This window comes from Alosa pseudoharengus, unplaced genomic scaffold (assembly GCF_046254945.1).
Source record: "Alosa pseudoharengus isolate Yale_2024_CS ecotype anadromous, Long Island Sound unplaced genomic scaffold, YU_APseudo_1.1 YU_APseudo_1.1_scf_5, whole genome shotgun sequence".
In the NCBI taxonomy this organism is placed as follows: domain Eukaryota; kingdom Metazoa; phylum Chordata; class Actinopteri; order Clupeiformes; family Clupeidae; genus Alosa; species Alosa pseudoharengus.
Window position 1 is genome coordinate 36,865,208 of NW_027468837.1, and position 17,500 is coordinate 36,882,707.

The 17,500-nt window shown below is 45.5% G+C and overlaps 1 protein-coding gene across 1 annotated transcript in view; it reads right to left on the reverse strand.

Moving 5' to 3' along the window:
• Positions 1-8,356: 8,356 nt before the first annotated feature.
• Positions 8,357-17,500, reverse strand: part of foxp4 (forkhead box P4) — a gene marked incomplete in the record, with an annotated part of 124,307 nt that continues 115,163 nt past the window's right edge. The window contains 3 exon segments of the mRNA XM_076269251.1: positions 8,357-14,815; positions 15,147-15,322; positions 15,442-15,489. Of these exon segments, the coding sequence (XP_076125366.1) occupies positions 14,668-14,815; positions 15,147-15,322; positions 15,442-15,489 (372 nt within the window).

The window sequence follows — 17,500 nt, forward strand, 5'->3', positions numbered from 1 at the left end:
TGTGTGTGTGTGTGTGTGTGTGTGTGTGTGTGTGTGTGTGTGTGTGTGTGTGTGTGTGTGTGTAAAAAGGTGTGTGTGTGTGTGTGATGGGGACTTTCCTAAATTCTAGTGAAATGTCACTGGAAATCACGGTGCGTGCCGGTGTGCCCTGCACACACACACACACACACACAAACACAAGAGCGCTACCTTACTTCACAGCCCTGAGAGCGAGCAAGTTCACACACACACACACACACACACACACACACATACACACACACAAACACACACAAGAGCGCTACCTTACTTCACAGCCCTGAGAGCGAGCAAGTTCACACACACACACACACACACACACACACACACACACACACACACACATACATACACACACACAAACACACACAAGAGCGCTACCTTACTTCACAGCCCTGAGAGCGAGCAAGTTCACACACACACACACACACACACACACACACACACACACACACACACACACACATACACACACACACACAAACACACACAAGAGCGCTACCTTACTTCACAGCCCTGAGAGCGAGCAGGTTACATTTCCCCAAATCCAAACACTCAACACATTTTCCAGCCATTTCCTCCTGTCCTGCTGTGTCCTGCTGTTGGGCGGAACACTTAGCCGTGCGTGGGCTGACTGCTGCTGTTGCTGCTGGGTTTGGGTCACAGATAAGCTTTCAGGCCCCTACACACACACACACACACACACACACACACACACACAGGCAGCGTGCTGGGTCGGGTCGCTCCGGCTGGGGAACCTGATCTGGGCTAAACTGGCGGATAACTCTCCTCCTCCCACAAGGAGCAGACAGGCAGGCGTGTGTATGTGTGTGTGTGGGTCTGATTGTGTGTGTGTGTGTGTGTGTGAGTGTGTGTTTGTGTGTGTGTGTGTGTGTTTGTGTGTGTTTGTGTGTGTGTTTATATGTGTGTGTGTGTGTGTGTGTGTGTGTGTTTATATATATATATGTGTGTGTGTGTGTGTGTTGGTGGGTGGGGGTTGTGTCTGGGCCTCTCTAGTCTGGCCCATCCGGCCTGCCGCCTGGCGGTCAGACAGCGCTCATGTGTGTGTGTGTGTGTGTGCTCTGGTGTTTGTTTAGTGCTGAGTTGAGCCGTGCTGTGTCATGTCATGCTGCTGCAGCCAGACTGGCCTGTTTACTCCTCCTGCTGGAGAGATTAGGCAGCACAACACAACAGAACACACAACACATCACACTCTTCTGCCTCCAGCTACACACACACACACACACACACATATACATATATATATCTACACACACACACACTCTCTCTCTATCTCTCTCTCTCACACACACAAACACACACATACTCTCTCTCTCACTCACGCACGCACACACGTGTGTGTCTGTGTGTGTGTGTGTGTGTGTGCATATGCCTAATTGTTAAAAAACAGACAGGGAAAGGAAGTGCATGATGAGATGATCTCAGTTAAGTGGAGAAACCTGTATTAAGAAAATTGCCGGGAAAACACTGGCTTGCCTTGCCTTGCCTTAGAATATTTAATAACTCACCTTTTGTCTTTTGTTGTGATTACTTGCCTAAAATGGGTGTTATTTATTAGATTAGATTCAACTTTATTGTTATTGTGCAGAGTACAAGTACAAAGACAACGAAATGCAGTTTGCGTCCAACCACATGTGCAAAAAGCAAAAAGCAATGTGATATACAAAGTATAGGCAGGTGGTGCATGGACAATACATAGACAATAGTGCAGTGTAGACAGTAGTATACTGAGGTGGAAAAAGTGAAGTGAACTATACTTCATTTGCTGAAATCTGTGCTATAAGGCCAAAAGTCGTGTTGATGAGTTGTTTCTACTGTAGGGATTATGGGTAAATGCTATTTTCTCCATATAAAATAAAATGCTATATTATTCCATTGTTTGCTCAAAACTGTTTATTGTGTCTTCTTGGGATGTGTGAAAGATAGAAAATGTGTGTGTGTGTGTGTGTGTGTGTGTGTGTGTGTGTATATGTGTGTGTGTGCAAGGTAGAACAACTGATGAGCAAAATGACCCTGCCGCCTGCCCCCTCCACTGAATATCTCATATCTTGCAGTCCATGACACGTGCGTGATTGACAGCTGAGCTGCCAGTGCTCTGCATGGGCTGGGTGGAGCCAGGGCAAGTGCCAGTCAAAAGAGGGAGGGGCCTTGGGTGAGTGAGCAAGCTGCCCTGGAGGATTTGGGTGAAAAGTCATGTCTGGAAAAAAGACACACACACACACACACACACACACACACACACACACACAGACTTCCTCACAGGGAGAGAGAAGAGTAGTCTGCAGAAGTCTACACAGCTGAAGTGGGACGTGAGAGTGACAGAGAGCAGAGGCATGTATGAATGTGTGTGTGTGTGTGTGTGTGTGTGTGTGTGTGAGTGTGAGTGTGAGAGAGACAGAGAGAGCAGAGGCACAAGTAGGAACGCCACATCTCCAGCACAATGCATCTCTCTCACACACACATACACACACTCACACACACACACTGCATCCTCACACTAACACATTGTGCGCCTGTAGAAGTCTGAAATATCTCACAGGAGAAGGCTAAGGATTTGTTGACCAAATGAAGAACTTGTGAGGAAGCAAACAACATGAAAAAGCATCGGAGATAGCGGCACAGTGCTCTCCTTCAGGTTCACAATGAGACCAGGAGCTTGTTTTTCTTGTGTGTTTGGGGGCCTGTGTGTATTTGTTTGGCTTGTTGTGTGTGTGTGTTTGTGTGTAAGAGATGAATAGAGGGGTTTAGGGAGATCCAAATGATAAAGAAAAAAGAATTTGCGGTAACACTTTGCTTGACAGTATCGATATAAGAGGGATATGACACTGTCATGAACATATCACACTGTCATGACACATGAACCCTAGCCCTAACCCTAATCCTAACTCTAACCCTAATCCTAATCCTAACCCTAACCCTAACCCTAACCCTAATCCTAACCCTAACTCTAACTTGTTATGACAAAAACAGAATTTCACTTAATAACAGAAGCGTTATGTCATAAACGTTTATGACACATTCATGACAGTGTCATGTCACTCTTATGTCGATACTGTCAAGTAAAGTGTAACCGAATTTGCAGAGGCACTGAGGTTGATGAGTGTTTTGGTCTGAGAGAACAGAGAGAGGAGGAAGAGAGGAAAGATGGAGGAAAGGAGGAAGAGAAGAGATGTAGGAGAAGAGGAAGAGAAGAGAGATGGAGGAGAAGAGGAAGGATGTGTGTGTGTCTCTGTGTGTGCACACGCTAAATAAATACAGCAGGGAAAATAAGTATTGAACACGTCAACATTTTTTTCAGTAAATATACTTCCAGTGAGGCTATTCACATGAAATTTTCACCGGACATTAGTATTAACTTAGGTAATCCACACATGTATAAAAATCCAAACATTAATGTCTAAAAGTAGAGTTATGAGTAAAAAAGTGGAATGGCACAGGGAAAAAGTATTGAACACGCTAAGAAAAAGCAGTACACAAAGGCAAGGAATGGCAAGGAACAAACTGGAATTTATAAGTAATTAGAGAAATTATCCCTCCTATCTGTGCAAATTGATATAAGCTGGGTTAGTACATACTGGTGGGCTATAAAAAGGTTTTTTGTTACCAAGGTGTCACACAAGAAACATTTCATAATGCGTAAAAGCAAAGAGCTCTTCCAAGACCTTTGCAACCTTATTGTTGCAAAACATATCAATGGAACTGGACTTCTGGATGCACTTCAAAACTTCAGAATCATCCAGCAAGCAGTATTGGAGCCATTATCTGCAAGTGGAAGGAACATCACTGCATCATCAACTGGCCATGCACAGGATCTCCTTGCAAGATTTCTGACCAGGAAGTCAGAAGGATAGTCAGAAGAGTAGCCCAAGAGCCAAGGACCACTCTGAGAAAGCTCCAGAAAGATTTGGAGGCAGCAGGTACAATTGTTACAGAGAAAATCATAGGTAATGCACTCCACCGCCATGGCCTCTAGGCACGCTCATCCCGCATGACTCTAATGCTGAAGAAAAACATGTCAAAGCTTGTTGAAAGTTTGCTACACAACATTTGGACAACCCTATGAAATGCTGAGAGAATGTATTCTGGTCAGGCAAGAGCAAATATTGATCTTTTTGGATGTCATACTACACACCATATTTGGAGGAGAAATGGCACTGTGCAACACCCTAAAAATATCCTATCAACAGCGGGGTTTGGAGGTGGTGGCATCATGGTGTGGACTGTTTTTCATCTCATGGTACTAACAGACTTCATACAGTTGAAGGAATGATGCATGGAGTCATTTTGTTCCGGGAGAATCTTTACATCAACCAGGATGATGAGGATGAGACATGGCTAGACTTTCAGCAGGACAAGTATCCAAACCATTCAGCAAAGGAAACTCTCAATTGTTTTCAGAGAAAGGAAATCGAGGCCCTGACTTCAATCCAATTGAACAGTTTTGGAAGTTCAGGATTCACAAGAGGGACCCCTGGAATCTTCAATATTAAATGACTATCTGTTTAAAATAATGGGCCAAACACACACCAGAATAATGTGACTAATTAGTTTCGTCAAACAGGAAATGCCTTGAAGCTGTCATTAAGAATAAAGGCTTTTCCACAAAGTATTTAAGAAATTTCAGCAGGCGTGTTCAATACTTTTTTCCTGTATCATTCCACTTTATTACACATAACTCTACCTATGGACTTTAATGTTTGGATTTTTTTATATGGGTGGATTATCTGAGTTAATACTAATGTCTTGTGAAAATTTCATGCAAATAGCCTCATTGGGAGTATACTTACTGAAAAAAATGTTGACGTGTTCAATATTTATTTTCCCCGCTGTACATGTAAATGTGTGTAGCATGAGTGTGTTGTGTCGATTGTGTGTGAGTGTGTGTGTGTGTGTGCGTGTGTGTGTGCCATATGAATACATGTAAATGTGTGTAGCATGAGTGTGTTGTTGTGTCGGTTGTGTGTGAGTGTGTGTGTGTGTGCTAAATTAATAAATGTAACATGTAAATGTGTATGCTGAGAGACTTTTATTGCTCAAACTGACTTGGATCACAACTGCTGGAGATTGATGCACCATTTGCTTTCCTTTCCATCACACATGAACATGTCCAAAGAGGGCAAGGTCATTCGAGGTCAGTTAGAAAATGTTTCTGGTCTTCACTTTTGTAAAGACATTTAGCCTCACATGGCTGAGTGAGTGGAGTCTCAGACTGCAGCATCTGCGGCAACTGGCTGACCGTTCCAGACGTGGGAAGCGAGAAGGGCCTCACTGCAAGCCAACACAGACCCTATCATTACTGTGATCGCATCAGACAAGGGGAGCAAATTGTAAACATTAGCCTATTACTCTAATATACCCAAGAGGGTGTGTGTGTGTGTGTGCGTGTGTGTGTGTGCATGTGTGTGTTTGTGTGTGAGACCCCTACTTGCCGGCTTCAATCAGGCAGGTCTCACTCTTGTCCACTGTGTGAGTGTGAGTTAGTGTGTGTGTGTGTGTGTTTGAGAGTGGGAATGTTATTAAATGCTTGCCTGACTTTCTGTCCAGATGTTTCCTTGCGCCCTGCTTCTACCCCCAACCCACAATGGGGGCAGCTGGAGCAGATCACACACCTCACACACACACATTCACATACACAGACCTCACAGCAAGTTAGTCTCCGCACCCCCCAACCCCTAGCAGTCCCCCCGCACAAACAAATCCCCAACTATTCCCCACACCCCCACACCCTCGACTATTCCCCACACCCTCGACTATTCCCCAAACCCTCGACTATTCCCCACACCCCCGACTATTCCCCACACCCCCACACCCTCGACTATTCCCCACACCCTCGACTATTCCCCACACCCCCGACTATTCCCCACACCCCCACACCCTCGACTATTCCCCACACCCCCACACCCTCGACTATTCCCCACACCCTCGACTATTCCCCACACCCCCACACCCCCGACCATTCCCCAAACCCCCACACCCCTGACTATTCCCCACACCCCCAAACTCCTGCACCATTCTCTGTGCCCCCAAACCCCTGCACTCAGGCCAAACACACTGCAGTCAAGTGTCATGGCCGATGCTATTTTTACTCTTTTCTGTGCTTTCTTCTCCCTTTCTCTGTCTTTCCCTCTCTCCTTCTCCCTCTCCCTTTCCTTCTCTCTCCCTTTCTCCTCTCTCTCTGGGATGCCTTCTGTCACTCCTCTAATTGAGAGCACATTTTTGTGTCTTGCATCGCACACAATGGAGCTCTTTCTGTGGCTAAGGTGGGGTGTATGTGTGTGTGTGTGTGTGTGTGTGTGTGTGTGTGTGCGGGGCCAGAAGGAGGACATGCTGGGGCTGGACCGCAGGGCCTCGACAGGCCTCTCTGACACTCAGTGTTAGCGCTATAGCGGCAGCTCCAGCTGACTGCAGGCGCCGGTCGCTACGGAAACCGGCAGGGTCTGGATGCTCCCTTCTCACGCACCCGTCACAGAGAAAGAGAGAAAAGGAGAGAGAGAGAGAGAGAGAGAGAGAGAAGGGTAATGAGAGAGAGAGAGAGAGAGAGAGAGAGAAAAGGAGAGAGAGAAGGGGAATGAGAGAGAGAGAGAGAGAAAAAGAGAGAGAAGGGGAATGAGAGAGAGAGAGAGAAGAGGGGAGAGAGAAGGGGAATGAGAGAGAGAGAGACCATTGCACCTTATGAGCTGCTGCTGCTGCTGGTGCCAGTCTTCGCCTGTCTCCTCACACACATTAGCTAAATAAGCCCAGCTGTCTGCCCTAAGAGCAGGCGATGGAGGGGTGTGTGTGTGAGAGGGGGTCAGACTCAGAGCAGACCAGGGGGGGCACAGGGGCCCCTCTTACACACACACCTACTCAGATTTCACTCCACAAAACAACTCTGGGACATACACTAACGCTGGCTCGCAGGGTGGAGCCGCTTCCTGCTGCCTTCCATCACTTCCTGCTGCCTTCCATCACTTCCTGCTGCCTTCCATCACTTCCTGCTACCACCTTCTGATAGGGCCTGAATCAAAGTTCATTGTCCTGCCACCTTTCATGGGCTAAAGAAGTGGTTCTTAAAATGGGGTTCGCCAAAAATATGGGAGGGGTCGCAAAATTATTTGCAGAATACATTTTCGAAAGGTTTTTAGACCAAAATGTTTTAACCTGGGATATTCAGTAGCCCTGGATGAAGGCTTCAATTTACAGTGTTTCCATAATGTTCCATCAGAAGTGGATGTCTGGTTTATGCAAACTCAAACCTCTGCCTCTTGCAATGAGGAGCTTGAAGATGCTGTACACCAGTGACAGAACACTATGGAGCCTTTTTTTGCCACAGGAGTGCGAGTTATACATTAGTGCTAGTTATCCTTTGGAAAATAATAAATCAGATTGTCAAAGGCTGCCATTGACATTAATGCCTTTGGTGTTATTGACATAGCCTACCTATGAGAGAAGTCAATTTCTGGAGATTTGGCGAGAGGGGTCGTGAGCCTTGGTCAGTGTTTTTTGGGGGGCCGCCAGACAAAAAGTTTTAAGAACCACTGTGGTAAAGCACCGTCTCATAGAGCCCAAGTCACACTTCATCTCAAACGCCACGGTCTCCTAACAACGTTACACAATTTCATTATTTCAGTCGTCATAAATCCTCATGACTATACATTGCTGAAGTCTCTGGTTAGAGCTTTTCACTACATCAGTCTCATAGGGTCTTGTAGGCATATCGCTAGCTGGAGATGGATTAGCATACATATATGGCTAGCTGGAGATGGATTAGCATAGAGATGATACTTTATTGATCCCGCAGGAATTCTGCTATAACTGGCAGCGTTTAGATTCATAAATAGATTCAAACTCCTGTTATGAATTCAGAAATAATCTGATCAATGAAATCAGTCTGACTGACGTATGGTGGCTGATGATGTCATATATTGACGTCTCACAGGGTCTAACGTAACTGTGATCATGACTCTTGCCGTGTCTGACAGGGTCTGATGCAGAGTCCTGATTTACTGTTGCAACTTTACCAGAGACCTTGAACTTCAATAACACAAAACTCATCAAAATGCAAGGGTTTGATATTTGCCAATAATGACCATTTCATTAGTTACGCCCTCTCCAGTCCAAGCATGATCTGTAATAAACGTTTGATTACTTCAGCACAGCTCTGATACTCTCAGTGCTAGTAATGCTGTACGGCTCCACTGAAACCGCACCGTGATTTATGTAATATAATCACAGGAAGTTATTAAGTCTTCCGCACTTATACTAAAAATCACACAAGTTAACGGAGACACACACACAGACACACGACCATCGACAGTGTAATAAGTATTTTATTGCATTTTATAATGCCATTGTCAATAATTACACACACAGACACACGGCAGTGGACAGTGTAATAAGTATTTTATTGCATTTTATAATGCCATTGTCAATAATTAGTACAGATTACATGCAACTAACTCTACTGTACAGGTTTTTTATTGTCTGCGTGGACAGACACAAGAAGATTCCGGTTACAAATACACAGATATAGAGGTTTATACAGCATGAAGAAGATCGGCAGTGACTGTCAAAAACATGGCCGTCCCGGGGTGGAAGAAACAGAAAAACAAAGTGAATGGCAAGTTGCCTTTTTTGTGTCTTTTTTTGTGATTTTTTTCTCTCTGTAATACCATCTCAAAACCACCACCTTTTTTTCTCCCCCGAGTCTCTTTTAAAAGATAACAATTGAACAGAAAGAGGTAAACGCTAAAACAGGAACTAAAGCAGAGCAGAAGAGTTTGGCGTCGCTGCTGGAAATGTACACACACATTCGTAAGGAACGCCCAGAGTACCGGGCGCCGCTGTACAGTGGTGGCTCCGTGCACCGTTGGCCCAGATGCCAGCCAGCACCGCCAGGCTGGGCGCTAGGCACACACCCAGCACAAGGGGGCACTGATGCACAGGGGCCCCCTCTCGGCCGCCCGTCACAGGGATGGTGGCGCTATGAGCCAGCCGACTAAGGGCCAGGGGAGCCGAGAGCCTCTGCTAGGACTAGGCTAACGCTAATGCTAACGCTAAGAGTGGTACGCGAGAGTGGAGCACATGGCAGCGCCGAGACGATTCCCATTCACCTTTTTTTTTATTGGTTTGGTTACAAGTTGTGGGAGAACAAATGGCCCCCCCTACAACACCCTTTGGTGGGCAAAGATGATGAAACAGCCCCCCCACAAAGATGATGAAATTCATTTCTGCAAGACTGCAAATAAAACAAATAATAATAATAAAAAAAATAAAAGCAAAAACATCAACAAGGGAAAAAAAAAAACTCATTTGGTATGCCGCTGAGAGAAATACGCTTTGCAAACACTTAATGACAAAAAGAAATAACAAACACAATCTATTTAATAGTGTTTCTATAAAGCCTTTGTATCCTGTCAATTGGAGAGAGCAAGTAGAGTCCTTAGTCTTAAGTCTAGAGGGAAATCAACGACGCGCTCTATCTTTCTCTCTCTCCATTCCTCCCTCCCTCTGGCCTTCCCTCTCTCTCATGCTCTGAGGATATCTGTGGGGGAACAGACAATCAGAATAGCGACAGAGGACACGCTGAAGTTTATAAAGCAGAGATCACAGCTCTCTCTTCCCCCATTCTAATGACACACGGCTCTCTAAACCTGCCGCCCGGGAGGACGTGGAGCCTGCGTTTACATCCGTTACTGCGGCAACTCAGGAGACGCACCCCGACGACCACTGCCCTGCCTGGCAACGCATCCAGATGTGATGGGTCAGCACAGGAATGGTTCAGTTTAAAGGGAATCTATACACACATTGGACCTAACTGGACCAACAAAACATCTTTAGAATTTTGCTCTGTCTTTAAAGCAGGAGAGGGCTACATATCTTTAATCTTTTTTTATTCTTCTTTGTTTTTTTTTGAGGTTTTGGTCCTGTGTCTGAGAAAAATCCCTCTGAGGTATCAATACACAATGAGTTCAACTTTTTAGTTTGTTTTCTTTCTTTTTTTTTTTTCCTTAAAAATGCATAAATGCGGTACAGAGACAAAATGTATCAAAATAGACCTAGCTAAGATAAATATACAAACAGGTGTGTTATCTAAACCGCTTACTAACTTTTATTTCTTTTTCTTTTTTAGAGATAATACATTTAAAAAATCATCGTCCCAGACGTTTTATGAAGATAAAGAAACAAAGAAAAAACCTATTGAACCATGAGACTGGCAGCACTTATGATACATACAGAGACTTCAGCAGAAGCAGTACAGTATAGGAGCGCAAAGCTTTACAATAGCTAAACAGGTGCAGAACAAAATAAGAAACCAAAACAATTCAAAAGGAAAATCAAGAGACCGAAAGAGAAAGAAAAATGCCCTTCAGAGCGAAGCCAAGCTGCAGTATACAAAAACACATCATAACAAGTTTGTAGAAGTAACACAAGTGTTCTGGCGATCGCTAATACCATCAACGCATGTCAATCTACATCTTATAAAACAGCTCTGTGTACAGGTGTACCTTAAAGCACATCAAAGATCATTTAGTGGATGCAGCAGTTCCTCCTTACTGTATCAGGAGCAGTGGAATTCCTCTTACATATGCACCATCATCGTTATAATCATCATCTTTAGAGTTATCATCAGCGGTAGTATTGATATTATTATTGTTATTATTATTATTATTATTATTATTATTATTATGTTCACACACTGGCGCTTGCAGCAATAGGGCCCAAGCTCTGGGTTCTCTTTGGATAGTTTGGTTGGCATACGGAGCTCTCCAGCCTGGCTTGTGTGTGTGTGTGTGTGTGTGTGTGTGTGTCTTCACCTTCGGCCCGACACACTGCGTGCCCTCCTCACTTCCAAAAGGTAAAATTACTTTCTTTGTGAGTGTGCGAGAGATAGTGTGTGTGTGTCTGTGTGTTTTGTCTTTTTTCCCCACAGCCATCACAAAAGCCATACGTTGCATTAATTGGAAACCTCGGCCATTTAGGAGGCGGTGGGCGCCTGGCTAATGCCTTCTTCTTGTCATCACTTTTGACACTGCCCCATTGAGTATATGCAAATGACCCGCCACCTCGGTGGCTCTCATTGGCTTAAAGCAGGCCCCGGCCATTATGATGCGTACCCAATTAGAACGCACAATTAAGCCTGTGCTCCCAGTAGCCTGTGAAGAGACTCTATGCTAATAGAACACTTAAAGATGGAGAATATGCAATTTGGAATAGACCTTTTAAATATGTTGACCACTTAAAATGCCGGGCGCTCGCTGCTGAACCTCAGCATTTTTAGGGTTTTATTTTTCTGGAGAGGTAGTCGTCTTTTCTGAACATAACGCGGGCCACCTGCTAGTCCGCCTCCACTCACTGTCCATTAATGCAGCGTGGCTACGCACGCCTGCTCGCTTCTCTTTGAAGTGACGCTTAACTAGGATTTGGTATTTTTTTTTGTTTTACTAGGAGGAATGAACACAAAAACACTACTGCTAGAACACTGGAGTTTCTCTTTCTCTCTCTTATGAGTTTAACATTTTGTGAACCATTTTCAAAAGGAGGTAGCATGATCTTTTTTTTTTTTTGGTTTTCTGTTGTGTTTTTTCAAGACGTCCCAGGTGTTGGTACTTTTACTTGAATATCTTGTCTGGGTGCATCCTGCCGCGAGTAAACAGAAGAAAGATTGAGGGACACCGTCAGTCATTTTGGAACAACGTCTCCTCCTTGATCAAAAATGGTTTGAAGTGCAAAGAGTTGAGCGCTGAGGTGGTTTGAAAAAAAAAATGTTCCTGCAAAATGCTTCTCTCCCACTAGCGTGAGCGCATTACAATGTGTGTCAATCATTCTTCCCCCTTCCATCCCCCAACACACACACAGGCCTACAACAAGCGCTCTGTTCACTGAATGTTCAAATAAGCATTTGAAATGTTTTTTTTTTTTTATCAGCGACTTAGATGCCGACTTCAAACACACATACACATGTTTCTACTAGCGCAAAACGAAATGACGAGGTTAAATACTGTCTTTTTGATCCTAGGAAAAACTTGTTCTTTATTTTTGGTACTGGTGGAATTACTGAGTCTGTTCAAATCAGTCGATATGTCGTAAATAAACATGGTAAATAAACCTGGTGAATAAACATCCCTTCATGAGCGATGCAGCTGAGATCGGGTTATGCTGGCTTCAGGTGTCCCACCAATGTAGAATACAGTCCTTCTTTATTTGATTTTTTTCTTCAAGTGCCTTATGATAGTAAAATTATTTGCAATCTTTGACGATGAGGCTCAAAGTGTTCTGAACACCTTCACTGCCTGAGCTGAGAGAGGAGTTTTAAGTGCTTTTTTATTTTATCTTTAGTTATGGAACTGCAGGATGCCTGATAATACTGTATTTTTGGCCTGGCACCATCCAAGAATGTGTGTCTGTGTCTGTGTGTGTGTGTTTCTCTGGTGAAAGTATTTTCCAACAGTGTCTAAGCAACCAAATTATCTTTTGTATTTTACACTTTGGTATTTGGAATGCTCTGGTACTGTAAGGAGTGAAAGAATGGTATTAAATTGTAAAAGTTATGAAAAGAGCAATCAATCATGCTATGAATCTTTGTTGTTTTGGCCAGTCATTTTGGAGGAAAATTATAATAATTAATTTCATCATAAAAATACAAAAAAGGAAGGGTTTTTGGTTCTCTACACGTTTCTTTGGTAACCTGTAACGAAAGCATAAATGGGGAAAATATAAACAAACAAACAAGAAAATAAACTGCTAAATTTTGGTATGGCACTGCTGATAGAATGGTATATGCTTTTGCGTATTGATCAAAAACAAAAATAAATCTCACATGCTATTTGGACACATCCCAACATACACAGTGAACAGCAAACAGCTTTTTCTAACATCTACTCATGATGCCCCAGGAGTGATGCTGAGAGAGTGGGTCCTTGTTGCTCATCCACACACAGAGATCTCCATTTTAACACTGGCTAGAGTAGGGAACAGATGGAGACTCTCTGGCATGAGGTATTTGAACCAAAAAAAAAGAAAATAAATAAAAGCAGAAAAGTGGAACTTGCCCTGGTCCTTTAGATGGCGCTCTAGAGCTCCGTCTGTGCTGCAACCAGAAGCTCAACTGAGTTGAAGTTTATGTTCAGTGAATGCCACATCCCGCCGTGTGTGTGTGTGTGTGTGTGTGTGTGTGTGTGTGTTTGGGGGTGGGGGGATGTCAATCTATTCCCAGCTCAGAGATATGGAATGGTAAAAAAAAAAAAAAACACAACTTGCAACTGACTGCAAACTGTTACTAAATTACATAGCAAAATCCAAAATGTTGATCCTTGGTCATCATTGACCAGTGAGGCAAATAAAACAACAAGAATAACAACAGGAGCAGAAAGGCTGCTGCACATGTGTGATGGAGTGAGCAGTGCAGACGGTTTTGTGTGTGTGTGTGTGTCTGTGTGTGTGTGTGTGCGTGTGTGTGTGAGTGCGGAGGGGCAGGGGGCATGAAGGGGGCAGGTGGAAACCCCCCCCGTCACCCCAAAAGTTCCTTTTCCTCCACCGGCGTTTTCTTCCCCTTTATGTATTTATTTGCGTGTGTGTTTTCTTTGTCCTTTTCTCTCGAACAAAAGAAGGGTGATGGACACACACACACAACACTCTCGCTGCTTCTTGGAGCGTGTTGATCCCTCAGAAATAGAAACTGACAGGGGGCTTTTTTCCTTTCTTTTTCTTCCCTTCTCTTTCTCTCTCTCTCTCTCTCTGAATCTCTGGGGCGAACAGTCTGCCTGGTCTCCAAGGCTAACGTTGCCCCAACCCTGCCCACACTGATCTCAGAAACTCAGAAACACACACACACACACACACACACACACACACGGAAAACTGGGGTCCTCAGGCAGACGAGGAGGAGGTGGCGGTCAGAGTCCTGCTCGAGTCCTGGTTTGTTGCAAAACAAGACCCTCGTGTGGCTGATGACTGTCCTGGCATCACTCACTATCCCCTCGTCACGAGGCCCCCTGTCTGAGCGTCCCTCGTTTACATCACCACTGTCCTTCCTTTTTGTCCAAAAGCAAAAGCAGTGTTTAGAGGCGAAAAAAAAAAACCAAAGAACAAAAATACCACTTAAAAGAAAACAAAAAACAGAGTTAGAACTCTTAGGGACTTACAAAAAATGACAACCTTATGTGTTGCCTAGCAAACACTCACACACCTGTATGTATATTGAACTTTTTCTGGTTCCAAAGCAACACCGGCACCGAACAACAACTTAACAACTACACTCCCTCTGGATACCATGACAACCGTCTCTGTGACTCCACCTGGATACTGTAACTATGGAACTGTGGTGGACAAGAGCTTCTGTTGGGCAATCCAGGGTGGGGGTGGGGGGCGGGGGGTGTTTACACTTACAGAATGAAGGGCAGGGGGCAGTTCTAACATGGGGGCATAAAGTGAAATGGCTGTTCTGTCATTTTTGCATTCATGAGCAGGTAAGGTCTAACCCTGTTTTGGTTTTATTTGATGTTGTTGTTTTTTTTCTTTTTTTCCCCTCCTCACTTGTTTGTGGTCATTTCATTATCCCTCCTCCTCCTCCTCCTCTTCCTCCTCTTCCTCTAAGGGTCAGCGGCGGTGCCCGTTAGGCCCCGCCCCCTCTCCGGGCGTGGACCAATCCTACTCCAGCTCCTCGGGGGGCATCTCCTCCTCCAGATCGCGCTCGTCGGCGGGCAGGCTCAGGTTCTGGGACACGCTGGCCATTAGGGACACCGGCCGGCTATCCTCCTCCAGCTCGGCAGGCTCCTCTTTCACATGCACCTGGTGGCTGAAACACACACACACACACACACGTTAGATAGTGATCACACTACACACAACTCAGAAACTAACATCTCATGAACTTGGTGTCGGAAACACGCATGCACACCCAAATGCACGAACACACACATCAGATAACACACAAACTACAAATATCACACACTACATGTACAGTATATCACACACTAAACACACACACACACACACACATCACACACTAAATGCAACAAAGATGCTGGTATGTCAAATATCTTAAATATCAAAGATACTGGTATGATCTGGTATCTCTCTCTCTCTCTCACACACACTCACACACACACACACACACACACACTGACCCGTACTGCTGTGGGGACAGGCCAGGGCTGCAGCTGCCGTTGCTGTTAACCTGTTCCACGGTGCTACTGACGTCATCGTGGCCGACGTGCAGCATGTTGAGGCTCCCGCCACCGCCACTGGTGTTGACCAGGGACGGGCTGTTGAGCAGGCTCAGACTGCTCTCCGCAAGCGCCGCCTACACACACACACACACACACACACACACACAGATGAGCATGGTAAAATACCTACACATGTACACACATGTACACAATGCACGCCAGCATGCACAAACAAGGTGTCGCTGGTATTCACCATTGTGGAGCTGTTGAACAGGCTCAAACTGCTTTCTGTAAGCGCTGCCTAGATACACACATACACATACACATGGGTACAAGTTAATCCCACGTACACACACACACACACACACACACACACACACACACTCACACACACACACGGGTATAAGTAAATCCCATGCACGCGCACACACACACACACAATATGACATGAAAATCAGAGAATTAAAAGTCAAAGGCAGGGATAAAGCAGGAGATTGAAACATTAAATATCAGTTCAGGGTAAAGAGGGAACGGATGGATGGTGGATGGTTTGGGTACAGGGAGAGTGTGAGTGTGAGTGTGTGTGTGTGTGTGACATTGAAACATTAAATATCAGTTCAGGGTAAAGAGGGAACGGATGGATGGTATGTTAGGAGACGCAGGATATGTGTTGGGGGAGGTGTCTGTGTGTGTGTGTGTGTAAAGAGGAAACTCTTTGGGGTCTGGCATGTGTGTGTGTGTGAGAGTGTGTTTGTGTGTCTGGATGTGCCAAACATTTCCCACCTGAAAGGTGGCTGAGTGGCTCCTGTTTAACATGTGAGTGTATGTGTGTGTGTGTGTGTGTGTGTGTGTGTGTGTGTGTGTGTGTGTGTGTGTGTCGATCTGACAGAGAGCACTGGAGTGACCAAACACTCCACACGAGCAGGGCTGCCCGCTCTCAGGGCCGGGCCCAGCGGGCACCGGTAAGATGCCAGCGTGGCGTGGAGAGGGCCGAGAGGGACAGGGGCACCGCAGTGGGCAGACACGAGTAGCCGTGAGTAGGACGGGGCATCGGGTCGCTGCTCAGCACCACACACTCAGAACCCCCACGGACCGCTCAGCACCACACACTCAGAACCCCCGCGGACCGCTCAGCACCACACACTCAGAACCCCCACGGACCGCTCAGCACCACACACTCAGAACCCCCACGGACCGCTCAGCACCACACACTCAGAACCCCCGCGGACCGCTCAGCACCACACACTCAGAACCCCCCCCGCGGACCGAGACCTAAACTCGGCAGAGGCCCAATCTTTCCAGACTTTTGACCAAAATTACCCAGCATGCACTTGGCCCACTTCTCTATGGTCGACGTGAAGTGGAGGGAACGCAAAGAAGAGTGGAGACGACAGACTGTGTGTCGGGGAAGGTGTGTGTGTGTGTATGTATGTGTGTGTGTGTGTGTGTGTGTGTATGTGTGTGTGTGCGTATTTGTGTGTGTGTGTCTGGCTGGCTGCCTCAGGCAGATGTGTCTGCGAGGGATAGATAATTAAAGGTGTTTATGAGTGCATAAAGACACACAGCCATGAGGTACAGAAGACTGCAGGCTACACACACACACACACGTCTGATCATGCAGAGGAAAGGTTGGGGAAAGCTGTGAGGATTCATAAGTGTTAAAGACACAGAAACCACCTACACACATACTATTCCATTAAAAGTGTGTGTACATGCTAGTTATACTTATGAGTGAGTGTGTGTGAGTGACTCTGGTGTGCATGTGTGAAGCAAATGTGCAATTTGGATCATTGTAGCATTATTTTAGCCATAATATTGCAACACGTTCCTGCTTCTTTAAAACGTCTTCTCCACAGCAGACGGGAGTTTAGTTGAGTTGTCCTCTTGGTGTCCACAACTAAACTGCCTTCACTAGCGTCTGGCTGCAGTACCTGCTGCTCTGCCACTAGGGGGCTCCTGCTCCTCACGTTTGCCCTCTTTGCTGCCTGTTCTCTCCCTCCGTCTTCTCTTCTATTCTCTCCTCTTCTCTTTTTATCTTCTCATTTCCCTCTCTCCTCTCCCTGTCTCCTCTCCCTCTCTCTTCTATTTTCTTCCCATCTCCTCTCCTCCTCCTCCTTTCTTCTCCTCTCTTCCCATCTCCTCTCCTCTCCCTGTCTCATCTCCCTCTCTCTTCTATTTTCTTCCCATCTCCTCTCCTCCTCCTCCTTTCTTCTCCTCTCTTCCCATCTCCTCTCCTCCTCTTCCTTTCTTCCCATCTCCTCTCTGGAATGTCTCGCTCCAATCAGCCACGGATCGCTGCACTTCTACAGCTG